The 26,153-nt window shown below is 38.2% G+C and overlaps 3 protein-coding genes and 5 pseudogenes across 3 annotated transcripts; 1 reads left to right on the top strand and 7 right to left on the bottom strand.

Annotated features, from left to right (window-relative positions):
* Positions 1–398: 398 nt before the first annotated feature.
* Positions 399–1,514, bottom strand: LOC142975042 (prostaglandin reductase 1 pseudogene; annotated as a pseudogene).
* A 1,941-nt stretch (positions 1,515–3,455) lies between these two features.
* On the bottom strand, positions 3,456–4,523 carry LOC142975041 (prostaglandin reductase 1 pseudogene; annotated as a pseudogene).
* A 2,260-nt stretch (positions 4,524–6,783) lies between these two features.
* Positions 6,784–7,921, bottom strand: LOC142975040 (prostaglandin reductase 1-like). Its single transcript, XM_076117683.1, has one exon. It carries the CDS (start codon positions 7,850–7,852, stop codon positions 6,845–6,847), a length of 1,008 nt encoding a protein of 335 aa, XP_075973798.1. The 5' UTR covers positions 7,853–7,921; the 3' UTR covers positions 6,784–6,844.
* Positions 7,922–11,182: 3,261 nt separating this feature from the next.
* LOC142975039 (prostaglandin reductase 1 pseudogene) lies at positions 11,183–12,313 on the bottom strand (annotated as a pseudogene).
* A 2,902-nt stretch (positions 12,314–15,215) lies between these two features.
* LOC142975036 (prostaglandin reductase 1 pseudogene) lies at positions 15,216–16,424 on the bottom strand (annotated as a pseudogene).
* Positions 16,425–16,701: 277 nt separating this feature from the next.
* LOC142975038 (uncharacterized) lies at positions 16,702–18,615 on the top strand. The gene is made up of 4 exons (XM_076117682.1): positions 16,702–17,445; positions 17,732–17,811; positions 17,965–18,127; positions 18,318–18,615. Exons 1-4 carry the CDS (start codon positions 17,115–17,117, stop codon positions 18,476–18,478), a joined length of 735 nt encoding a protein of 244 aa, XP_075973797.1. The 5' UTR covers positions 16,702–17,114; the 3' UTR covers positions 18,479–18,615.
* Positions 18,616–19,064: 449 nt separating this feature from the next.
* Positions 19,065–20,166, bottom strand: LOC142975037 (prostaglandin reductase 1 pseudogene; annotated as a pseudogene).
* Positions 20,167–21,540: 1,374 nt separating this feature from the next.
* On the bottom strand, positions 21,541–22,649 carry LOC142975035 (prostaglandin reductase 1-like). Its single transcript, XM_076117681.1, has one exon. It carries the CDS (start codon positions 22,594–22,596, stop codon positions 21,586–21,588), a length of 1,011 nt encoding a protein of 336 aa, XP_075973796.1. The 5' UTR covers positions 22,597–22,649; the 3' UTR covers positions 21,541–21,585.
* Between the last annotated feature and the right edge of the window lie 3,504 nt (positions 22,650–26,153).

Below are 26,153 nucleotides of genomic sequence, written 5' to 3'. Positions count from 1 at the left end.
AGCCCATTAATGTGCCTATTTTTCCTAGTACCTGGCTGTGACTGCCATTGTAATCTTTTAATAAAAACAGTAGTAAAGAATCTCATAATACAAAGCAACGATCAAAGTTCAAGGCGAGCCAGTTTTGCCAAGGTTACCTACTTCAAAATATTCGCGAAAGCTAAATCTATAGATATTCATTATGATAAATAGATAAAAAGTGTTCGTAAGTATGTAATTTAATATTATGTAACTATTTATGTAGGTACTTCACACGACAATAATGTGTCGATATGGTTATATTAACTAGCCGATGTATAGAACCTTCTGCCTATATAGGTCCAAGGACACACCACTGCAGAACAGGATCAGGAAGAAATTAGATTTCGTATGGGAATTGTTAAAACAAACAAATACTATTCAACGCGTTAGTTTATCATTTAATTAACAAAAAATATATTTTAATACTAAAACTTAAATTTTAACAACCGCTTTTCCAACATTTTCACCATTTAACATTCCTACGAAAGCGTCATATATCTTGTCAAAACCTTCAGTAACATGTTCCCTTGGCTTGAGCTCTCCGCTATTGATCCACTTGATGATTTGTGCGAATGCTTCAGGCCAGCGGTCGATCCAACGCCATACAAGGAAACCTTCAATCTTTAATTGCTTGAAAACTAACGCTGGCTGTAGGATGGTCGCTTTAGGAGTCTTGGCGGGGTCTTCATTGTACGAGCTGATGCTACCACACACTGCGACTCTGCCGTATTCCCGCATCTGATTGATGATCAAGCTGCTCATCTCTCCACCGACGTTGTCGAAGTACATGTCTACTCCTTCAGGCGCGGCTTCCTTCAGCGCCGCTGAGATGTCGGCTGTCTTGTAGTTAATCGCCTTGTCGAAACCGATCTCCTCCAGCCATTTGACCTTGGCATCATCACCGGCGAAGCCGATGACTTTGCAGCCCTTGATTTTTCCTATTTGTCCCACGAGTGAGCCGACAGCTCCAGCAGCGCCAGACACCACTAATGTCTCACCGGCCTTAGGTTTGCACAACTCCAACAGTCCAAAGTAAGCGGTAGCACCAGGCATACCCACTGCACCGACTCCGAGAGAAGTAGATAGATCCTTAAGAGCTGGTAACTTGTAGGGCTTATCAATGGGATTTGGTGAGCTACCTCCAGTTGAGTCAATAATGCAGTAATCACACCATCCTTTGTGCGAAACGACTCTAGTACCGACTGGGTAGCGAGGATCCTTGGAGTCTTCCACCACAGCTACTTGGAACGAAAACTGGTTGTACGGCAGCGGATAACGTGAGTTGTAAGCGCGCTGGTACGGATCGACGCTCACCCATTCAGCTTTCACTAAAATCTCTCCATTTTTTAGTGGCGGCAGTTCCTCTTCTACAATTTCGAAGTCATCACGTTTTGGTAATCCTTCAAAGTATTTTTTGACGACGTATCTGCGTGCCTTCACCATGTTGACCGTTCCAGTTCAGACGTTGGAAGCGACTGATCGTATGAGTGTCTCACGCACACTTAATAATATGTAATGTTACTGTTATCGTGGTTGTCGATGACGTAGTGCACTTGTTAGTGTATATTATCACTCACTCACTTATGAAGTTAGTGTTACTGTATGTTTTGGACGTTGGTTGGTATCAAAATTAATGTTGAACTTTATTCGATGATTCAAATAAATGATAATATTAGGTAGGTATGTTATTAGATTATTGACATAATACTTCGTTGTTATGATATTATTATATTATATAGCTATTTACATGATTCATGAATAAAATTATGTTATAATATTATTGATTTAGGTAGGTAAAATTATTCACAGATACATATTTAAAAGTTTAAATTGTACCGAATCATGAGAAGTATTGAAGTTGTTGTTGATAGTATTGTATATTAAATAATAGGTTGTTGAACTTTCAAGGAAAAGTATAAAGACAAGCAATCAGATAAGTAAGTAAGTGCAATATTTTTTGTCTTTTTTTAAACTGCTAGCAGAGAGCGTATATTAAACACACAAGTCGTGTGTCAAGATTCATGCGTTATGGCGTTTTTTTATATAGCTTGATTAAAATGACATTTGTAAGAAAAACTGGTGACACAACTTTGTAGTGACGTGTAACGAATGTTACAAATTGGAATACGAAAATTCTATCATGTCCAGCATGTTATGTAGATCCTCACTTAAAAATCAGAATAATTAAACGCAATTGGTCTTAAACTAACAATCAGTACTGTTTCCTTCAATTTTCCTACAAGGCTACGTCCTGTGGCATAAATTAAGGCGACACAATACGTAAAAGTAAATCAGTGATTACAACAATTATAATAATAAACATTTTAATTCATCAAAAGCACCTACTTTATGTTTCCTGGTTTTATTTAATTGGTCTCAATTGGTGCTAAGATATGTAAGAATAAGAGAGGTCTTTGTGCGATGTTAAAACTATGGCTGTTGTTCCTATACCAATTTCCTGAAACGATAACGATGAGAACAACAAATTCACAAAAAGCAAATAATAAAAATATTTCTGATTCGAATTATTTGCAATTAATTTTGATTATACTTTTCCAACACTAGTCAGCACAAACAACAACAAACAATTGGATTTTAGTATAGGCAGTATATTAATATTGTTAAGTCCCCAACCCGCACTTGGCCAGCGTGGTGGACTAACGGCCTAACCCCTCCCCCGTTTTGGAGGACTTGGTTGAGGAGACTTGGTGGTTTAAAGCACATTAGTGCTGTTAATTTATTTTTAATATACTGTTTTAGGAGTTCGTCAGAGTTTTCATCTTTGGTAGATAGTGCAGGAGATCAATTAGGTAGGTACAGACATCATTGAAATCGATTTATAAATAAAATATTCTTGATAAATATTCACAAATATCATTGTAGTACAAACAGAACGTGTATTACTTATTTATTTTGTCTATTATATCTTAACTCTATATTAGTCCATAAACAATAATTTTAGTTAGCTCGGGGTCAGATCTTCGCAAAATTAGTTTTTCAGGAAACGTTCTATTGACCACGAATAGGTAGGTACCCTGGATGCACCTGAACTACAGTATCATCGTTTAGCATTGTTAAATTACTTTACGTTTTATTTCACACAAACATTTGTATTTCGCCTCTTTTTTGTTTTTAATGTAGTCTCTGGAACTTTTAGGGCCACCGTCGAGCCAATTTCTTTGCCGCGATTTCCCCAATGATTGTTCTAGGCCCAAATAAATTAAAATCTCCCAACCAGCGACCAATTCGGCGAAATACAGAGTGATTAGTGGCAGATGGGGCAAGCAGGGTTCAGGGCACGTTAGTCTATGATGATTAAATTTGTCAAGACCAAAGACAATGGCATCTGCATGTTCTAATACTATAACAGGTTAATGAAGGAAAATCAAAAAGCCGCAAATAATTTTCAAATAAGTATATTTTGTATATAAAATATATAATAATATCGATTTCCATCATCAAATAACAGCCTTAAACTTTAACAACCGCTTTTCCAGTATTTTCACCTTTCAACATTCCTAAGAAAGCATCAAATAACTTGTCGAAACCTTCAGTGATATGTTCACGGGGCACTAATTTTCCACTTGTGATCCAACTGGTAATATCTTTGAACGCTTCAGGCCAGCGGTGCATATAGTGTCCTGCCTGGAAACCAACAATCGTCAACGAATTGAATAATATGTCGGGCTGTACAATAGACGCTTTAGGGACGTCCACAGGATCTTCATTGTATGAGCTGATGCTACCGCACACTGCTACTCTGCCGAATTCACGCATCTGCTTCTGAATAATACTGCTGATCTCTCCTCCGACGTTGTCAAAGTACATGTCCACTCCTTCGGGCGCGGCTTCCTTCAGCGCCTCCGCGAGGTTCGCCGTCTTGTAGTTAATCGCCTTGTCGAAACCGATGTCCTTCAGCCACTGGACCTTGGCATCATCACCGGCGAAGCCGACGACCTTGCAGCCCTTGACCTTTCCAATCTGTCCCACGAGTGAGCCGACAGCTCCAGCAGCGCCGGTCACCACGAGTGTCTGACCGGCCTTAGGTTTCAACACATCGAAGAGTCCGAAGTAAGCTGTAGCACCAGGCATGCCTACTGCACCGACACCCAGAGATTCGGATAAATTCTTTAGAGGTGGTAACTTGTAAGGTTTATCGAAAACTCTTTCGGGGGTAGATACGGCATCAACAATGCAGTAATCGCACCATCCTTTATGTGTAACGACTTTTGTTCCCACTGGAAAATTGGGAGCTTTGGAGTCTTCCACGACACCCACTTGGAACGCGAACTGATCGTACGGGGCAGGGTTACGGAAGTTGTGGATGCGTAGATACGGATCAACGCTCACCCATTCAGCTTTCACAAGAATCTCTCCATTTTTTAGTGGCGGCAATTCTTCTTCCACAATTTCGAAGTCACTACGTTTTGGTAATCCATCGAAGGTTTTCTTGACTACGTATTTGCGTGCTCTCACCATGTTGAACGTTCTAGTACGGATGTTCGCTGTCGACTGCATGCTGGATGCTCGCACTATTACTATTTATTTACAAACTGTTATCGCTATTCTCCGGCGTGATAAAATTAGCAAATTGCTGACTCACGTATCTTGTTAAGGTGGATAGTTAGGTAAAGTGATATCACTATTCTCATCAGATGTACATCGTCTAAAGATTACATTTGATAAATTGTCGAGGGTGATTAGAAGAATTATCAAGGCAATTTTAACCGCTAGTAGTACGGTTATAGGATTTTAACATGACATTGTAAAAATCTAATAGGTACTTTAACAAATGTTGCATATATTGTGCAAGTGATAAAATGTAGCAAGACTATATTAATATAACAGTGAATGAAAATGGGCATTATTGTATTGTGGTTGATATTAAACAGATTTCAACATTTTGTGTGCGAGGATACGGGCGCCAGGGAAAAAAAGATGAAAGGGCTGAGGGTGATGTGTAGCGTAAACAAAGGAAACAACGGGATCGAAATCATAATGCATTTCTAATTTATATTATTCCATGGATGTTTTTATTTACATAAGGTTAGACAGACTAAGGATTGTGGTTTCCCCAGGTTCGTATGTGTACACGCACATCTAGCTAGGTCATATTATTGGCAAGCTAGTGGGGCTCCATAATTGAATTTCCTTACAACCTCAAAGCTGCTTCAGGCTGAGGTACCCAGCCCTCCCTCTCTTGAATAGGTTGATGTTTAGTTATCGTACAAGGTGAATTAGAACCGATGTGCAATATGTGTACCTACACACATATTTATGGCTCAACTTTGACGGGAGTCAATTGTTATCTATGTATTTTGCACAATATTGTAAAAATCTTTGTTGTAAACCTAAATCCTAGTAGTATTACGTTGTCGTTTTTAGCATCGTGATTCACCAATCGACGTAGATAACATGATTTGATTTAAAAACTTGATTATTTTGTAGGCACCTATATCTATATCGTACGATACTACGGATATTTTTTAGGTATGCAACAACCTAAATAACTATTTATAGAATATCATAAACGAGATCATGTTTTGTGATAATGAAGATAACATTATTTTAACTTAGGAAATATCTCTTAAAAAATCTTATAAAATTTAGGACAAATAAAAATATTGTTTATTTTGAAGTTGGTGTAAGCCTAGTTAATACGACTAATTATATATTTTTAGAACCAAATGAAACCTACTCGATTCGGCCCGAGAGCTTAAAACTGAGGAATGAGAATAATTAAAATTCTTTAAACTGTACCTACGTAATGATCTATTAAGTAGACATATTAAATAATGGCTTACTAGAGTTAGGTAGATACTAGTCGATATTAGGCTTCGGCAACTGTTTTATTGAAGTGAGCCAACTGTACAGGCCTATGTGTCCAAGGCCTTTAATGTATGCACAATTTACAGGTTCACTCTCTACTCCTTCTCTCTCGTAGTCCAGAGATATATAGAATAACCGATACTGGCGCAGGACCGACAGCTTTACGTGCTCTTGCGTGTTTCTCGACAGAAAAGCTTAGGCGCTTAATCGCTTGTGTAGAAATTTTCGTCAAATGCATTTCTGGTTAAATTAATGTCAACGTTAAATAAAAATATCCCATTTATGTTAGTCTGCTGGACAAGGGTCTCCTTCCGAAATGAGGGAGACGTTAGGCCTTGAGTCTACTACGCTGGCCAAGTGCAAAGTGCTTGGCATACTTTCAAGGATTGTTCTAAGGATTACTCAGCATGCAAGATAGCATCATGATGGAAGGTCAACTAGCTTTGAATAAAATACCAAAGAATAACTGCGAGTTATGAGTAAGGTACCTGTGATTTAAGTTCTCGGAATTTGCCGATTTGCCTTAAAAGTGGATACTATACCTATCATCCTCGAGCATTCATAGAACAAAATAGAAGAAAAAAATCAAAGCGACCTTCAAACTCTTCAAAGTTCAAGGTCAGCTGTTATTGTCAAGGTTACGTACTTCAAAATATTTGTAGCTATCTTTCTATTGTATAGAGCTTATATTAGTATTCTTAAGTAAATAATGTCTGATAAATAGGTACAAAGTGTTAAGTTCATAAGTATCTATGTAACTTCATATTATGCAACTATTTACATACTTAGCACGGCGACAATGTGTCGATATGATTTTATTAGCATACATAATGTGTGATTGTAATGTATGCATAGAAACTTCTGCGTATATGGTCAATGGGCAGTATAGGCATACAACAAAGGAATACGAATACAAATAAATTACAGACAACGTGTACATTAATCATTTAATCAACAATAAAATATTAACACTATGCATAATTTAAAATAAAACCTACATTTTAACAACCGCTTTACCAACATTTTCACCATTTAACATTCCTACGAAAGCGTCATATATCTTGTCAAAACCTTCAGTAACATGTTCCCTTGGCTTCAGCTCTCCGCTATTGATCCACTTGATGATTTGTGCGAATGCTTCAGGCCAGCGGTCGATCCAACGCCATACAAGGAAACCTTCAATCTTTAATTGCTTGAAAACTAACGCTGGCTGTAGGATGGTCGCTTTCGGAGTCTTATTGGGATCTTCATTGTACGAGCTGATGCTACCACACACTGCGACTCTGCCGAATTCACGCATCTGATTGATGATCAAGCTGCTGATCTCTCCACCGACATTGTCGAAGTACATGTCCACTCCTTTAGGTGCGGCTTTTTGCAGCGCTGCCGAGATGTCGGCTGTCTTGTAGTTAATCGCCTTGTCGAAACCGATCTCCTCCAGCCATTTGACCTTGGCATCATCACCGGCGAAGCCGATGACCTTGCAGCCCTTGATCTTTCCTATTTGTCCCACGAGTGAGCCGACAGCTCCAGCAGCGCCGGTCACCACGAGTGTCTCACCGGCCTTAGGTTTGCACAACTCCAGCAGTCCAAAGTAAGCGGTAGCGCCAGGCATACCCACTGCACCGACTCCAAGTGAAGGAGATAAATTATTTAGAGGTGGCAACTTGTAGGGCTTATCAGTGGGATTTAATGATCCTCCAGTTGTGTCAATAATGCAGTAATCACACCATCCTTTATGCGAAACGACTCTAGTACCGATTGGGTACTGAGGATCCTTGGAGTCTTTCACCACAGCTACTTGAAACGAAAACTGGTTGTACGGGACCGGATAGCGTGAATTGTAGGCGCGCTGGTACGGATCGACGCTCACCCATTCAGCTTTCACTAAAATCTCTCCATTTTTTAGTGGCGGCAGTTCCTGCTCTACAATTTCAAAGTCATCACGTTTTGGCAATCCAGAAAACTGTTTTTTGACGACGTATCTGCGTGCTTTCACCATGTTGACCGTTCCAGTTCAGACGTTGGAAGCGACTGATCGTATGAGTGTCTCACACACACTTAATAATATGTACGAGTATAATACAACGGATGTAGTTGTTGTCGATGACGAAGTGTATTATCAACTCACGCATATAGTTTGTGTTTGTGTAAGTCTGGAATATTGATAAGGAATCAATAGTTTAACCACTGTATAAGCTTTCTTCTATAATTCGGATAAATTATAATATTACGTAGGTTACTAGTCAATTGTTATGATATCAAGCTTAAATACTTGAAACTCTACAGTGCATAAAAGGCAGTCAGTAATACGTTAATGTAGTGCACGGTCATACAGTTGAAAGGTCACTTGTGAAGCGCCTGTATAAGTTATGCAAGTGATAACGTGAATTGAAACATAATAATACATACATAAGTATTATATTGGGTCGGTATGTCGGACTTTAGTGAATTGTGATCAGTATTATAAATTAAACTAGCGGACTGGCTTGACTTCGTCCGGGTATAGTACAATTATATCCCACTGATTCCTTTCTTATGGGGATTTTGATACAATCGATAGCACCCCATACAACGTTAGTCCCCACAGTTACAAACATATTAAAAAAATATTTATCCAACCTCCTTCAGTTGTTTAAAAGTTATGCGCCTACATAACAATTTTATTATTAAATTTTTATTTGTATAGATAAAAGGTTATTGAACTCTCAAGGAAGAATAAAAGACAAGAATTCGACAGTATTTAATTTTGTTTACGTATTATAGTACAACAACTTAGTAAAGAACCTCGTATGCATGGTTTGCTGGCTTATGCAGCTGACAGAAGTTACTTTATTTTAGACAAGAATATTCTTAATAATCTTGGAAGATTGTGCATGCGAAGGCTGCCTACTTTGTTGTCGGACAATAAATAATTGCTTAAAGTAGGTAATTGCATTGTGAGTTACATAATACAGGTAGTAATCCCGTTAAATTTTACTCGTACATTCGAGTGCTTATTTCAGCAGTATTGGAAGTATATGAGTCAGATGCGGTAAAGCCGAACTATGTAAAATGTGCGAATTCATTATACACTTGATTTAATTATCACTATAATACCTAGTAAACATATTGTTTTTGTTACATGAATGCGTGATACGTAATGACAAACGGTTTATTTGGCTGGAGTATAAATAGACAGCGTGGTATTTGTTATCGGCTTCTGTCTACAAACACTTCAAATTCCTCTGAGTTAGTTCCTAGCTACGGAAAAATGTTTTAATCCATTAATGTCCCACTGCTGGGTAAGGTTTCCTACCAGAATAAGGGAGAGGTTAGGCTATGAGTCCGACACGCTGAGTCATGGCGGCTTGGGGAGCCTATTAACACGATTTAAAAAGTATTTCTTTGACCTTTTTGTACACTTACATCTATATTAATAAACTAAAGCTATCGTTGCTTCGGGACTAAATACATATAATAGGGCAACCATTAATCAGAGCTTTAACAAAACGTTCACAAACTCTGATTGTTTAACACTTATATCTGGGGGCACGGAAGTGCCCCCGCAAGTCGAGCAAAAAAAAGCGGCACGGCCGTACCATCCTTTTCTCGAAGCAATTCGGGCTATTTTTGACACCCCTATAATTTCGTTGTGGATAAAACAAGAAGCCTGAATTCTCAGCAACTAATTAGTCATTGTATAAACACGGTATATTTAAAATTTCAGTCAATTTGAACCAGTAGTTTAAGAATGACAACTTGTTAAAGTTTCTGAATTTTGTCACTCACTGATTCACTGACTCACTGACTCACTGACTCACCGATCATCAAAAGTCTAAGGTACTTCTAGCAGACCTAGATGCTTCAAATTTAGAATACAAATAGGGTTTAGTGTTTTAATCATGGGAAAAATTTAATATTTTCTAATTTCGGTCCAGTTTTCTAAATGCAGTAACTGCCACGATAACTTTGTAATTCTGTATAAATGTATAGGATTACAAGGTTACATTTGCAGTTAATGAATCATTATTACTGTAGAAAATAAAATAAATAGGTGTAGATAGGTACCTACTATATGAGGCATAACGGGAGGGGGTATAGGGTGGGTAAGGGTGTTTAGCCCATGAAATTGAACAACATTCCATTAGGACAATATGTTGAATTATGAAAAAAAAAACGTCTTTACATACAAATTGGACTTATGTTCCCTCTACAAAAAGAAGTGAGATGTCATCAAAAACATTCTGTAGAATTCCCAAGTCTCGCCGTAAAAAGTTGTGAGATCGATATAATACCAAGTCGATTAATCTATTTAGTCTCTACTTAAAAGACCTTCTGTCTTAAGTTATTACGTATGTTATTATCATGCATATTTAAAAAAAAATACGTTTAAAACAAAATAGATCGACTTGGTCATCGCAAGAAAACACAAATTCGCCATTAACATTTCGGGAGCATTAGCTTCTTGTCGTGCTGTGTAGTGTGATACAAACTAATAATCAAATCATGCGATGGCCAGGTCGGTCTATTTGTTTTAAACGTATTTTCTTTTTAAATTGGCATGATAATAACATACGTAATAACTTAAGACAGAAGGTATTTTAAGTAGAGACTAAATAGATTAATCGACTTGGTATTATATCGATCTCACAACTTTTTACGGCGAGACTTGGGAATTCTACAGAATGTTTTTGATGGCATACACATTTACTGACGCCGAATTCCCTTCGTTTCTGTGTGTTTTTGACTTATTATCCTTTATTAGCCTTGAAGATTTGAAACCGTATTTGTTATTTACACTTGGGCTCTGATTAACTGTGTAAATTGATAATGATATCGAAATAGACCGCAAGCTGATTAGTAAAATGTTATGTTATAATGTTGATGTTTACGTGTTTAAAAAAGTTTGACACAAGTGTATCGTATTATTTTTTCTAATATTATCTGTGTCTGGAATTTTCAAACCCTAAACTATACTACTTTGTACACATGAGAGTGTATGACTTTTGTCTGTTCATTTTTCAAAGTGAATAAGAAGTGTCGAATAGTGATAGCCAATATTTCAAAATGGTTATCAATGAAACATATTTCACAGTGTTTTGATTATGAGTTTCACCTTTTGAGCTAAACGTTATTAGCCAAAATAGTAGTAGCATAATATATTTTTTGGTGTATAGCTTTACAAAAATGCGTTAATGTTATGATGCTCCTTGTAGCCACTGTGTCAATTATAATTATTTCAGATTAGCTCGTCCTTATGGACACGGTAACCCGGACGATCAAGATGAACCCAGTAACACAAGAATTAGGTAAGAGTTTGTAACAGAATTAATAAAATAATTAAACCATATACTACTTAAAATGTATAATATGTACATAAAATATAATAATATCGACTTACGTCTTATAAGAACAAACAGTCTCAAACTTTAACTACGGCTTTTCCAGTATTTTCACCTTTCAATACTCCTAAGAAGGCATCAAATAACTTGTCGAAACCTTCAGTGATATGTTCACGCGGCACTAACTGTCCACTGGTGATCCAATTGGTAATATCTTCAAACGCTTCAGGCCAGCGGTCAATATAATGCGCTGCCTGGAAACCAACAATCGTCAACGCGTTGAATAATATGTCAGGTTGTACAATAGAAGCTTTAGGGACGTCAACAGGATCTTCATTGTATGAGCTGATGCTACCGCACACTGCAACTCTGCCGAATTCACGCATCTGCTTCTGAATAATACTGCTGATCTCTCCACCGACGTTGTCAAAGTACATGTCCACTCCTTCGGGCGCGGCTTCCTTCAGCGCCTCCGCGATGTTCGCCGTCTTGTAGTTAATCGCCTTGTCGAAACCGATGTCCTTCAGCCACTGGACCTTAGCATCATCACCGGCGAAGCCGACGACCTTGCAGCCCTTGACCTTTCCAATCTGTCCCACGAGTGAGCCGACAGCTCCAGCAGCGCCGGTCACCACGAGTGTCTGACCCGCCTTAGGTTTCAACACATCGAAGAGTCCGAAGTAAGCTGTAGCACCAGGCATGCCCACTGCACCGACACCCAGAGATTCGGATAAATTCTTTAGAGGTGGTAACTTGTAAGGTCTGTCGAAGACTTTTACGGGTTTGTTTACGGTGTCTACAATAGAGTAATCGCACCATCCCTTGTGGGTCACGACTTTTGTTCCGACTGGGAAATTGGGAGCTTTGGAGTCTTCCACAACACCCACTTGGAATGCGAACTGATCGTACGGGGAAGGATTGCGGAAGTTGTAAATTCGTAGATACGGATCAACGCTCACCCATTCAGCTTTCACTAGAATCTCTCCATTTTTTAGTGGAGGCAATTCTTCCTCCACAATTTCGTAGTCACTACGTTTTGGTAATCCATCGAAAGTTTTCTTGACTACGTATTTGCGTGCTCTCACCATGTTGAACGTTCTAGTTCGGATGTTCGCGATTGACTGCATGCTGGGTGCCCGCACGTTTGCTATTTATTTACAAACTGTTATCGTTATTCTTCGCGGCGTGATAAATTTAGTGTGTGAATCGCTGACTCACGTATCTAGTCAAGTTAGTGGATATTTGGGTAAGGAGATATCAATACTCGTCAGTCATACACTGTCTCAAGGTTACAGGTTTTGACAAATAGGCAAAGATGATTCGTAAAAAGGAATTATAATCCCCATGACTATAATAACGCTTGTAATGTAATCAAAACAGTTACACCTCACTATATAAAAATCTAAATTGTATACTTTATTAAGGTTTAAAAGGTACATTTACACAATAATCAAGCACCAAAACATATTTTGCAAATGAAGTGTAGCAGAACACTATACTAATTAATATACAATCAATGAAAATGAGTATTGTTGTGTTGTGGTTGATATCATACAGTTATTCTTAGTACAAGTGCGGTAAAAATTTAAAGCAACACTTTAGTTGTTAAAAGGGCTTTTGAAGCATGGGAATAAGTTGTGCGAGAGCCATAATGGTAACTTACACCCATAGGGAATAATAGACCATGATCATCATTTATAAAAACTATTAGTTGTTTTAGGCCGGCGATAAACGATAAACTAATATTGCACACGAATTGCACAATATTAAATTAAACGTTCAGGATTTATACTGAAGTTTGTAGTGACCGAGCAAAAATTTGAGTCTGTTTAATTTTTATTGCATCATGGGCGACCACTATTACGCAATATTATTTTATTTTTGGATAGCCTTGACAAGGACTGCATGGGATATTTTGAACATTGCGTGCCTATTTCATATTATTGTGCAATATTTATAAATCGTATTAAAAGTGGATTCCAACCTTGTTGTACAATAAATTTGTTATACAATCTTGTTGATCGTTTAAGGTTTGCCTAAAGATGGCAATGATTTCGCCGCTAGGCCGACCTTCTAATAAAAAATATATAGATACTTCGTGTAAATAAAACTACTTCAACCTGTACAGTTATCTCAAAAAATATCCTGTGGCGTATTTTTATTTACTAGTTCCTATTCTTTATATTTTGTCAAATATACACTGCTATGTATCTCGGAGGATGTAAATATTTAGATAATTTTGAAATCATAAAAATATTTAAAATGTTCAGAGATAATATTTACTGTACACAGAAATTTCGAGATTGATTAATTAGGTTTTGGAAAATGCTAATTTACCAGTTGTAATATTGTGATATCTTCGACCATATACGTAGAATTATTTTGTTATTCTTGAGTGAATAATTTGAAACATTAAAAGCTTATTTAAATAAAACTTGTTAACTTTTTACTAAATAAAATTTTAGGTATTTTTCTTTCATAATTGAAACATTTTCATACATAAGTATTTACGGTTTTTGAAGTAGTGTATTTAATCTGGTTTCTACAAGTGACTATAACATCTGGAGAATAGTCATAGCAAAGTTGAAATAGCGCAATTGCTATTCTTTTTTTATTTAGTATTTTTTCCCCTAATAAAAAAGGAGTATAACACGATAATACCTTGGTCTTGCAGCTCGCATGTCATTTAAAATGTTGCACATCGCTTCCTTTTGTAGCGTAGGTGGGCACTAAGAAATATTTTTTGGGATTCGTCCCCTAAAGCATTAGAATAGGGCATAAAAAATTGAGAGGAATTTCGTCAGTTTCAAAGGTAAAAGAGTGAAAGTTTTTGTTTAGATTTTTGCCAAGATATAAATAAATACGTTTCAGCATAAAGGACTTATTATAGGGGAAGAAGTATAAAGGGCTGTTAGTTCGTTTTTGGAGCAAGAAGTTAGAAATTATAACATAAGACTGTGATAAGAAATAAAAAAATAAAGTGTTTCAGTAGATTTGAAAATCATCCTTTGACAAGAGTATGTCAAATTTTATTCCTCCTTACTAATACGCGAGCGGATCCGCGCGAGTCTGCTAGTCGCATATTTAAAGGATGTGTATTATTCCTCTATCTTATCAAAGTGAACTGACAATTTATTTTCAATTTATGCATTGTAATGTACGCTCAGATAATGCCAGAATCGTTATTAAATACTTATCAGTACTAACATTGTCCGATTCTCGATTGCTATCTTTTTATGGTCTGGTCAATCATTCATCGAGTGTCGACTGTAACGGATCTCTTGCTTACCTATTTACCTGTAAATATCGGCGGATTTAGGATCGCATTTGGCAGGCTGTAGAGGCATAAGATGTTTTATTGTTGAACAAAATAAAACTCTAACAATTTGCAACAGTCTAAAAATATTTTCAAGAGAAAATACCTGAGGTATTCTGTTTTGTAAATAATCAGATTTATTAAGTGTTACTTATTATTATATTACGACTTGCGCCCTTAGATCGGATTTTAACGTCCGCCTTTGGTGAGGGATGGGTCCATGAATCTGTCAGATCATAGAATAGAGTGCATTGTGCATGCGTACCCGAGCCACTACAGCCTTTACTAACTCCTTCCCCACAACTGCAGCGTCGCACAGTCTCGCCCCACCTTTATTCCAGGTCCCTATGATATTAACTCTGATCCCGACTACTGTCCAAATTTCCATAAAATGTCTTAATATACTTAGGATTTCCAAGGACTTCAAATCAGGCTGAGTGTAAAATAATGACAGCAACTTTTTGAGAAAGAAAATATGCCGTGCCGACACCACTTAATGCGAAATATATACAAGGCAAAGAGGACGATTCGCGCCCAAAAGTCTCATTATGTTATTTAACATTTACTACCGTGAAATGTGTTGAACTGTTTGAATATCTCGTAGCACTGACTAAATTAATCTATTTGTAAGTGACGAACTAACTGATGTTTATTTTTTATTTGAGAACCTATGTACGTATAACCCCTGAGTTCAAGTAAAAATAAATAAGATAATAAAACAATCATTAAGTAGTAAAAATAAATATAAACTTTAATAGGTAATCTTATACATTTATGTAACAAAGAAAATGCTCAAAATTGACATTGCTTAAACACAATAATTCTTAAATTTTGACAACAGCTTTTCCAGCATTCTCACCATTCAGCATTCCTACGAATGCATCAAAAATTTTGTCAAAACCTTCAGTGATGTGTTCTCTTGGCTTTAGCTCTCCGCTATTAATCCACTTGATAATTTGTGTGAATGCTTCAGGCCAGCGGTCGAGAAAACTCCATATCAGGAAACCTTCAATTTTTAATTGCTTGAACACTATAGCTGGCTGGAGGATGGTCGCTTTTGGGGTCTTATTGGGATCTTCATTGTACGAACTGATGCTACCACACACTGCAACTCTGCCGAATTCCCGCATCTGATTGATAATCAAGCTGCTGATCTCTCCACCGACGTTGTCGAAGTACATGTCCACTCCTTCAGGCGCGGCTTCTTTCAGTGCCGCGGTGATGTCGGCCGTCTTATAGTTAATCGCCTTGTCGAAACCGATCTCCTCCAGCCACTTGACCTTGGAATCATCACCAGCGAAGCCGATGACCTTGCAACCCTTAATTTTTCCTATTTGTCCCACGAGTGAGCCGACAGCTCCAGCAGCGCCGGACACCACGAGTGTCTCACCGGCCTTAGGTTTGCACAACTCCAGCAGTCCAAAATACGCACTAGCACCAGGCATACCCACTGCGCCAATGCCGAGAGATGTGGTTAAATCTTTCAGGGGTGGTAACTTGTAAGGTCTATCCACAGGATTCGCGACGTCTTCAGTCGTATCAATAATGGAGTAATCGCGCCATCCTTTGTGTGAAACAATCCTAGTTCCGACAGGGTACCGAGGATCCTTGGAGTCTTCCACCAATCCCACTTGGAATGAAAACTGGTCATAGGGTAGCGGATAACGTGAGTTGTAAGCGCGCTGATACGGATCGACGCTCACCCATTCAGCTTTCACTAGAACTTCACCGTTCTTGAGTGGCGGCAGTTCTTCTTCCACGATTTGGAAATCACTGCGCTTGGGCACCCCCTCGAAGTATTTTTGGACAACGTATTTGCGCGCCTTCACCATGTTGACCGTTCGAGTTCGGATGTCAGAAGCGACTAACCTTATTATGAATTTTACACGCTTAGTTATATCTGCACCTATATTATAATAAAATGTTATCGTCATGTTGATCACGTGGATGACATGTTAATGCTATTTTTAGTTGACTCACCTAATTACAGGATGTTTGCAGTGATATCAAAATCAATAAGTACATTCGCAAAGGCTCACCTTTGTCTTTCATTAGATATCGATGACACGGATGAATAAACTTATCTTAATAACATGACTTGGAATACTTACAAAAGTAAACATAACAGTGAATTAATAAATTTGTACAAAATTATTCAAATAATATTATTACACGGTTTTGTACTTGAAATAGTATTCAAAGAACAACTAGTTAGTATTTAGTATCATTTTTTTCTGGCATAAGTGTCGTGGTTAACGTTATTGATATAATATTGTTTAGTGAAGCATAAGAAAGAAAGACAACTAATTAAAATGCAACATAATATGTATATCGTTATTGATAATAGCGAGCATAGATGATAACGATCAGTGATCGTGATACCGATTTCAATACGGTTGCCAATTTTTGTAGGTACATAATGATTAGTTATACATTTCTAAAATATGGACCCTTGTGTATAATCTTTTAAAAACTATTTTTATGATAAAACTTTTTCCTATAGAACGACATTCTTCTAAGTATGCATTAACGTCAAATTATAAGAAGGATATTTGACAGGTCAAGAAGATATATTTTTTGAAATTTTTGTTTGGTTTCGTTCGAGTAAAAAAACGTATTTGATAATGGCGAGTGGAGACTCGCCGAGTTTGCCTGGACACATGACTTATTCAAAGTCGAAAGTGCCTTTGTTTGGGGCACTTATCGACTACATTGATGTGAGCCTGCAGTACTTTAGAAAGAGGACTTTTACGCAAGCCGAGCGCCTCCATGCCAAGACCTCGAGGGCTACTTTATCAGCGACTTTTCTCGCTGCAGTATGTCTCTTGCTCGGGTTGGCTTGCAACGTGAAGTTTGAGGTCGTGACTCTAGATGAAGAACCACTTCCAAATGACTTGCATTTCATGGTCTTGAGCAAGGATGATAAACTGTACATCGATGATATTGACGTGTCGAGTAAGTAAATATGAGTTTACAAATACAGACTCAGCCATTACTACTCATGCTTGTCTCTGACGTCGACTATTTTCGAGGTATCGTCAATTTGTATGCTATCAATGACTGGACGTTGAAAAGCGTAAATGAAAGAAAGACGTAAAATTTTGCCCGCACAGTATACTTATTGGATGCTTGGAACCTTCGTCCTTTCTATGAAAAAACCGCAAATGTGTTACTTAATTATTTACAAAATATTTTGGCTCATCTTAACCCATATTATTGTAAGTGTTATAATATATTACAGGAGTTATGTGGTGTGTGGAAGCCTCCGACTGTCTCGTAATAATAATTAGCAGCCTACTGATATGGAACTCTTCGAATGTGGTAAGACTTTCACCTAGATATTATACTCGATTCTGTTTGATAGAATAGTGATATCAAAATACGTAATAACAGTTTCTATTTATGTTGTCTACCAAAGACTTAATACACAGGAATAAGAATAACCCGTTTTGAATTTGCTATTATATTTCCTAGCGTTCTCCGCTCAGCGAGTACCTGTTCTTGCCGTGGCTGGGTGCGACTCTGCGCGGACTATTCCTTCGTCAGGCGCCGACTGCAGGAGCCCTACTGTACACGATGGCTGTGATTAATGGGAATGTCAATCCGCTGTTCCTCACTGCGTTCTCGTTTTTGTTTTGTAAGTTTGATATTTTTCCTTTAAACTTCAAACCCCTTAGAAGAGACAATCTTGTGACAATATTATGTCTGTTTTTTTTTTATCTGGGTGTATCATATCATATAACTAAGAGTTTCACTGATGTTCAATGATTTTCAGGAGTATACAAAAAAATCTATCATGGTTTCTTATTCATTTTCATTCTATTCAGTGTTGGAAGCCCGTCTTTGGCTGGAGATAGCCCGGCTGGTGCGCTCGCGCTGGGAGCGTCGTGAAGACGACACCACTGCTCAGGAGACCGCCTACGAAGTCGAGACCCTTTGGAGCAACGACGACATACAAAGCGTGGAGGTCAGGAACTACGTGTACTAGTTCACTAGTATACGTCTAGCCACCTCATACATGTATAAAGAAAAATATGAAAGAAAACAGGTTCCTGTCAACCTGATCGGAATATTTTAAAGTCAAAGAGATTTTTGTATGTTTTTTGCATTGTAGATTTCGTTATTTGAATAAATCTTTAGTTTTGTTATTATAGCTCGTCGTCTATTTTTATCCCATGACTACGATATGCTTGATAAATAGAAAATGTATTTAAATATTGTCTTCTTTTCAATAAACAGGTATAGATTTTGAGATTAGATACAACTTATATAGATAGCTCGTTACTATGTCCTTTATTTGTTTATTAGCTAAGTGTATTTACTTGACCAAGGTATCTGACATAATTATTATGCTCGCGTATATACTTAACTACTTAACAACGTAAACATTTGAGGAGATTAGTACTTTAAACATTGCATAATTATTACCTATCTCAGTTCGAAGGTCACCTACAATCGGTCGTGTGAATAAAAAGTAGTTATTTGATATAGCTACTTTTGTTTTTTTTACAAAAATAAAAAGCGTATCGACTAATATTAATTTCGCACAATAAAATTGTAGTTATAACGTAATCTACATCTTTAGCACAAAACAATTTATTTCGATATTCGTCTTATATCTTTACCACAGCCTTACCAATATTCTCACCATTTAACATTCCTACAAAAGCATCATAAATCTTGTCAAAACCTTCAGTGATGTGTTCTCTTGGCTTCAGCTCTCCTGTACTGATCCACTTGATAAGATATGCGAACGCTTCAGGCCAGCGGTCGATCCAACGTCCAACGACGAAACCTTCGATTTTCAATTGTTTGAATATTAAAGCTGGCTGCAGGATGGTCGCTTTAGGAACCTTAGAAGGATCGACATTGTAGGCACTGATACTACCACACACTGCGACTCTTCCAAATTCCCGCATCTGATTGATGATCAAACTGCTGATCTCTCCACCGACGTTGTCGAAGTACATGTCCACTCCTTCAGGCGCGGCTTCCTTCAGCGCCGCCGAGATGTCGGCCGTCTTGTAGTTAATCGCCTTGTCGAAACCGATCTCCTCCAGCCATTTGACCTTTTCATCATCACCAGCGAAGCCGATGACCTTGCAGCCCTTGATCTTTCCTATTTGTCCCACGAGTGAGCCGACAGCTCCAGCAGCGCCGGTCACCACGAGTGTCTCACCGGCTTTAGGCTTACATAACTCCAGCAGACCAAAGTAAGCGGTAGCACCAGGCATACCCACAGCACCGACACCCAAAGAGGGAGATAAGTTTTTGAAATCCGGCAACTTGTACACATTATCGTCAGGATTATTGCGTTTAATCTTAGTTGTATCAATAATGCAGTAGTCACACCATCCTCTATGTGAAACGACTCTAGTTCCGACTGGGTATTCGAGGTGTTTGGATTCTTGCACTAGTCCCACTTGAAATGAAAACTGGTCATATGGCACAGAATGACGGAAGTTATATGCTCGTATATACGGATCAACACTTATCCACTCAGCTTTGACCAGGAACTCTCCATTCTTGAGTGGCGGGAGTTCATGTTCCACAATTTCGAAGTCATCACGTTTTGGTAAACCTTGAAAATGTTTTTTCACTACGTATTTGCGTGCCTTAACCATTGTGCACGGACTGTCTGAGGAGACTGGCATCATAAATTACATAGATCCACTGTTTATATCCTGTGCAGTCACGTGGACCTACCTGCTCACCCACACAACTAGTTTATTAGTGAACTATGGACGTTTAAGTCTCGCCTTGCATAAGTGTGGCTTGGTCATCTGATAAAAAATATGTACATCAATCAACTGTAATTGAAGTTCACTAAGATTTTAGTGCTTAAGCAACAATGTTGGTGTTATTGCTTTTTATTACGTGTTTTTTGTGTTGCATAAAATACATAATCTTTCAAACTTGGCTACGAAGACTTAGTTATCTCCCACCCAAACTAGATAGGATATTATTATAAAATTCGAGACTAGATGTCCTTGAAACATCTATGTACCTATTTAGTTTTGTCCTGCTCGCAAACCGTAGCTTTGCTATATCACTTGTTCTATCTTTGCCACAAAGGATGCAGATAATATTATATCATCTTATTTATTAAAATGATGTGTAAAAACTAAACAAAAAACTTTTGGTAGCCGTAAAGTTGCAAACACAATAAGGCGAATCGATGTGGCAGGAGTTTTAACCCAAAAAAAGTCGATGCAAACAGACTGCTATGATGAGATTTCGAGGGTCAAATCTTCCTGGTTTCTTTAATTTGTTTGTTTGATTATTTGTTTGTTTCAACGCGCTAATCTCAGGAACTATTGGTCTTATTTAAAAATTCTTTCAGTGTTAGATAGTCCAATAATCGAGGAAGGTTATAAGCTATATATATATCATCACGCTACTATCAATAGGAGCAGAGTACCAATGAAAAATGTTACAAAAATGGGGAAAATTTTACCCATTCTCTCTTATGTGACGCAAGCGAAGTTGCGCGGGTCAGGGTAGTATCCTGCTATGCGTCGTATGAGTTTGTTATGTTTCTGCGGTATGATGCGACACCGCAGTTTTGTGTGTACTACCTTTAAAGATCGTAATCTGGTTTTAGTAGCATTTTAGAGTCTAGTATTTATAGATATAATACCTTTTGTTGTCTAGTGTTTTGGTTCGCATTGGCCTTGGCGAAACTTGCGAAGGCTTACAATGTCTTAGATGGGCTTAGTACATTATTACTTGGATGAAACTAACATAAGTATGATTAGAAAGTAAATGCCACGCTTCTTATTAAATAGCCTATTATACCTATAGTATCTGAAGCAACGAGTACTACAATTATGAATTTGAGATGATCATGAAAATTGCTGTGCTGTTACATGCTTCTTTCGTTGGATTGATTGAGATTAATAGTATAAATTAATTATGTAAGAACAAAATATTAAGTTTTCAGTTTGTTGGAGACTCCAACGGAATGAAACAAATATATAGGACAAACAGTTGTGGGAAAAGTTCGTAATCGTGGGAAAATAAGATTTTTTATTACTTATTTGATATTTAATGTAATAAGTGTGATAGTAATCTTTATAACAAGAAATAATGTTCTTACATTTTTACAACTGCCTTTCCAATATTCTCACCATTTAACATTCCCACAAAAGCGTCATAAATCTTGTCAAAACCTTCAGTGATGTGTTCCCTTACTTTTATTTCACCCGAATTAATCCACTTTATGATCTCTTCATACGCTTCATGTGAGCGCTCCAGCCAACGAGTTATGAGAAAACCTTCCATTTTCAATTGTTTGAATATTAAATCAAGCTGCAGGATCGTCGCTTTAGGCATTTTATAAGGCGCTTCATTATACGCACTAATGCTACCACACACAGCCACTCTACCAAATTCACGCATCTGATGAATGATCAAGCTGCTGATCTCTCCACCGACGTTGTCGAAGTACATGTCCACTCCTTCAGGCGCGGCTTCCTTTAATTCCGCCGCGATGTCGGCTGTCTTGTAGTTAATCGCCTTGTCGAAACCGATCTCCTTCAACCACTTGACCTTTTCATCATCACCGGCGAAGCCGATGACCTTGCAGCCCTTGATCTTTCCTATTTGTCCCACGAGTGAGCCGACAGCTCCAGCAGCGCCGGTCACCACGAGCGTCTCACCGGCCTTAGGCTTACACAGCTCCAACAGTCCAAAGTAAGCGGTAGCGCCAGGCATACCCACTGCGCCAAGACACAAAGACGGACTCAAGCCGTTTAAGTCTGGCAATTTGTGTACACCATTGTCAGGGCTGTTTGGGTTCTCATGACCTGGACCTATAATGCAGTAGTCAGACCATCCTCTATGAGCGATGACTCTAGTTCCAACTGGATACTCGGGATCTTTCGAGTCTTCCACTGTTCCCACTTGGAAGGCGAATTGATCATACGGCACCGGATAACGGGGATTGTACGCACGGTGGTACGGATCTACGCTAATCCACTCAGCTTTGAATAGGAACTCTCCATCTTTGAGTGGCGGGAGTTCTTGTTCTACAATTTCGAAGTCATCACGTTTTGGTAAACCTTCAAAATGTTTTTTGACCACGTATTTGCGTGCTTTTACCATCGTGGTCGTTCGTGCTCGGGTTGGTGGCGGCGACTGACTATAAATTAAATAAACCGAACCAAACAGTTTATATCCTGTCATTTTGTAGTTGTTGTTACCCAGGCATATGCATTGTGTTCACATTGTGTCGTTCACTCACACACCTATTTACGTGGATGTTTACGTACCGGACAGTGGACACGTATGTAGCCTTGGTTACATTTCAGTGTATCTTGAAGCCAATTAAGGCCTGAAACTGCGTTAAGCGGGCGCCCGCGACGGACAACCGTCTCGTGTCCACGCGCGTCGACACGCAGGCGGGCTCCGCAGGAACGCGCCGGTCCCCGTCGCGGGTACCCGTCGCGGAGACCGGAGTTACGGAGTGTCGCTAGTTCAATTTTAACGGTGTGCATGTACAGTACGGAGTGTCGCTAGTTCAATTTTAACGGTGTGCATGTACAGTCGTATCCATGGAGAACCTAATATATTATTACGCAGCAAAACGACGACTAGCAGAAAAGAAACGGCAGCCAATAAGCCCATTTATTGAATCCAGGTTGCTGTGCGGGGAATTTGTTGTAAAGTTCAGTAAATTAAGAGAAAATGAAAGTTCATTTTACACAATATTTTAAAGTTACGATACCGGTCTATGACGAATTATTTTCGAAACTGGAACCATATTTGAAGGTCAACAGTTTAAGGGTAAAACCTGCATCAGTCATATCACCAATTTTTTCTACCCAAATTTCAAATTTCTACCCATGCCGCTGTTCGTGCATCCCGGTCTTTATATAGTTCAGTCGACTGGTCCCATATTTTTTTTTTTTTTTTTTTACTCACACACGGTCATTTGATTCCAAACTAAGCAGAGCTTGTACTATGGTAACCAAATAACTGATAAACATACGTATATACTTCTAAATACATACTTATATAGATACATTAACATCCAGGCTCAGAACAAATACTCGTGCTCATCACACAAAGATTTGTCCCGGGTGGGATTCGAACCCACCACACGCGGCGCTACGGTTGTTGCGGCGAGGTGACCGCTTAAACCACTGCGCCAAACGTGCAGTTATACAGCAGTTATATGGCAGGGTGAGACTGCACTTCCACAATAACTCTTTCTGTATCGAAAGACATTTTCCTCCGACCGTGCGTGCGACCCGTATCACCTAGCGTTGTTGACTGAACGAGTCCGTACGTGTTACCGCCGGCGGGCACCGCGCGCCATGCCGCGCGGGCACCCGCAGCGGTCTCCGTCGCAAGGAGGCGGGCCCCGCTACGCGGGTGCAAGGCGCGTGTCCCCGTGCGGGGCGCCCGCGCGGATCTCCGCGACGGAGCACTTTTGTATGAAACCGCGCGAGTGCCCGCTTAACGCAGTTTCAGCCCTAAAATGTTTACATGCTACTTTAATTTAGTAATTTAACAATACAAAGTCTGTAAAAAGTTCTGTAGATGGTTATTTATTTCCAGTTTTATCCGATTTTTTTAAATTTATTCAAGCTAATAACATTGTTTGATAATGCAATTGCAATTGTTGAATAAAATCATTCCCACAGCATAATAAAATTAAATGACTGTATCTTTCAAATAATTTGGAATAATGGAAGTCTAAAAATAGACCCGATTATACAATCAATTAAAATTTGTAGGTGCTGGAATATAATACCACAAAACCCAGGAGTCTTAAAAATGTAAATGATAAGTACTGCATAAAATATTACATGCTATCAAGTAATCAGAGATTACGTCTTCATAATCAAATTGTAAACATGCTTTGAGATGTGAATGAACGATAAAATGCCAAATTTTATAAATAATATGAAAAAATGAGAACGCGCTTCTACAAGGCGCAAATTCTACACCGACACTCACGCTGAAAGGTTATAGAGTAAGATCCCAGAGCTGCCAGACCTACGTCATTTTAGCAGAGCTGAAATTTTGAGGATTGTTAGTATAAAGGGTCTGTTAAGAGGTATGCACATCCACTACCTTGAAAGCGGGGCCGTTTCTGAGGTAGCGCGGAGTGAAGGTGCGTAAAAAACGACCCAACCTACGTTATAGTAGCAAAGTTGGTTTTCAGATATGTTATTAATGATATTATGTAGAATTAAAATTGACTATTGCCAGACCGTTTCCCGGGGCCATTACTTCTGCCAGACGCCTTAAATGTTGTTAAAAAATGAGGTCAACTACGTCATAGTAGCAAGCCTAAATTTTATATATGTTATTAAAGGTACAATTTTAAGACCCCCTGTATGCGGACAGACCATTCCGCAGGGCCCTTTGTCCCCTAGACGCCATTAAACTTTCTCTATGAGTGCGAGAGTAAGAGCATTATTCATACGCATAAATGAAAAACAATTGAATTAAAAAAATAAAAATTGAAAAATTATTGAATACTAGCTGACCCGCGCATCTTTGCTTGCGTCACTTAAGAGAGATAGGTCAAAATGTTACATAAACGGGTTATGTAACATTTTTCACTGGTACTCTGCTCCTATTGGTCGTAGCGTGATGATATATAGCTTATAGCTTTTCTCAATAAATAGGCTATCCAACAGTAAAATATTTTTTTATTCGCACCAGTAGTTCCTGAGATTAGCGCGTTCACACAAACAAACAAACTTCTCAGCTTTATAAAATTAGTATAGATTAAAAGTACTTGGAGTGTTTAGGTATCTTCCTAAACATTCCAAGTACTTTTAATCCGGGAACATTATATAACTCGCAGATAAATTTTTGAATTACATCAAATATATTTTGTTCCTTCGCTTTATCATTAGATAATTCAACTTCTCCGAATTGAACAAAAGCTTCTTGATATTCTGGCGATTTCTTCAAAATTTTAAATGGTCTGAGCTGAATTGATGTAGATGCTGCACGGCTACAACTTTTCATTAACACGTATACAGTCGGCGATGTGAATGAGAAATTCCACCGGCAAAATGTTAAAAAATTCGACGCAAGTAATTTACCTCCTTGTAAATCTGAATTGCTTCAACAATTTCGACGAGCAAATTATATTGCGGGTGTCTGGAGTAATGCTCATATAAAGCGTCCTAGCATTTTAAGCCCAGCAAATAAAGGGTGGGTTCTAAAGGATAACATTATCATTTTAAGTGGTTTGATGGTGACCAATTGCCAAGTTTCGTAAGCGAATCACTTGAAAACGAATTAGGTATTTTATTTTAACTATAAATTATTTCAATATACCTACTTGTAACTGTTTTCAACATCATTACCTACATTTTTTTTTACAGAGAATTCAAGTAACAATGAAGACGATGGTGGAGATGATTTAAATATTCAATTTGATGAGGGAAGTAAGAGCACAGATAATGATGATGATGATGAATGACTACAATTTTTTTTTCATAATTTTTGTGAATAGTGTAAACCATATCTATTTTTAAAATAATTCCCAAAATAATGTTACTTATCTTCCTAAACACTCCAAGTACTTTTAATCTATACTAATTTTATAAAGCTGAGAAGTTTGTTTGTTTGTGTGAACGCGCTAATCTCAGGAACTACTGGTGCGAATAAAAAAATATTTTACTATTGGATAG

This window comes from Anticarsia gemmatalis, chromosome 8 (assembly GCF_050436995.1).
Source record: "Anticarsia gemmatalis isolate Benzon Research Colony breed Stoneville strain chromosome 8, ilAntGemm2 primary, whole genome shotgun sequence".
Classification (NCBI taxonomy): domain Eukaryota; kingdom Metazoa; phylum Arthropoda; class Insecta; order Lepidoptera; family Erebidae; genus Anticarsia; species Anticarsia gemmatalis.
The sequence above is the reverse complement of the archived record's forward strand: the minus strand, read 5'-3'. Positions and strand labels throughout refer to the sequence as shown.

What these genes read in the sequence shown, in the direction of transcription:
- LOC142975040 (XM_076117683.1), bottom strand. Translation starts at nt 7,852, where the DNA reads ATGGTGAAAGCACGCAGATACGTCGTCAAAAAACAGTTTTCTGGATTG.
- LOC142975038 (XM_076117682.1), top strand. Translation starts at nt 17,115, where the DNA reads ATGGCGAGTGGAGACTCGCCGAGTTTGCCTGGACACATGACTTATTCA. An exon ending in CGATGATATTGACGTGTCGA is followed by an intron (nt 17,446 to 17,731) that starts GTAAGTAAATAT and finishes AATATATTACAG; the next exon opens with GAGTTATGTGGTGTGTGGAA. An exon ending in TGCGTTCTCGTTTTTGTTTT is followed by an intron (nt 18,128 to 18,317) that starts GTAAGTTTGATA and finishes CATTCTATTCAG; the next exon opens with TGTTGGAAGCCCGTCTTTGG.
- LOC142975035 (XM_076117681.1), bottom strand. Translation starts at nt 22,596, where the DNA reads ATGGTAAAAGCACGCAAATACGTGGTCAAAAAACATTTTGAAGGTTTA.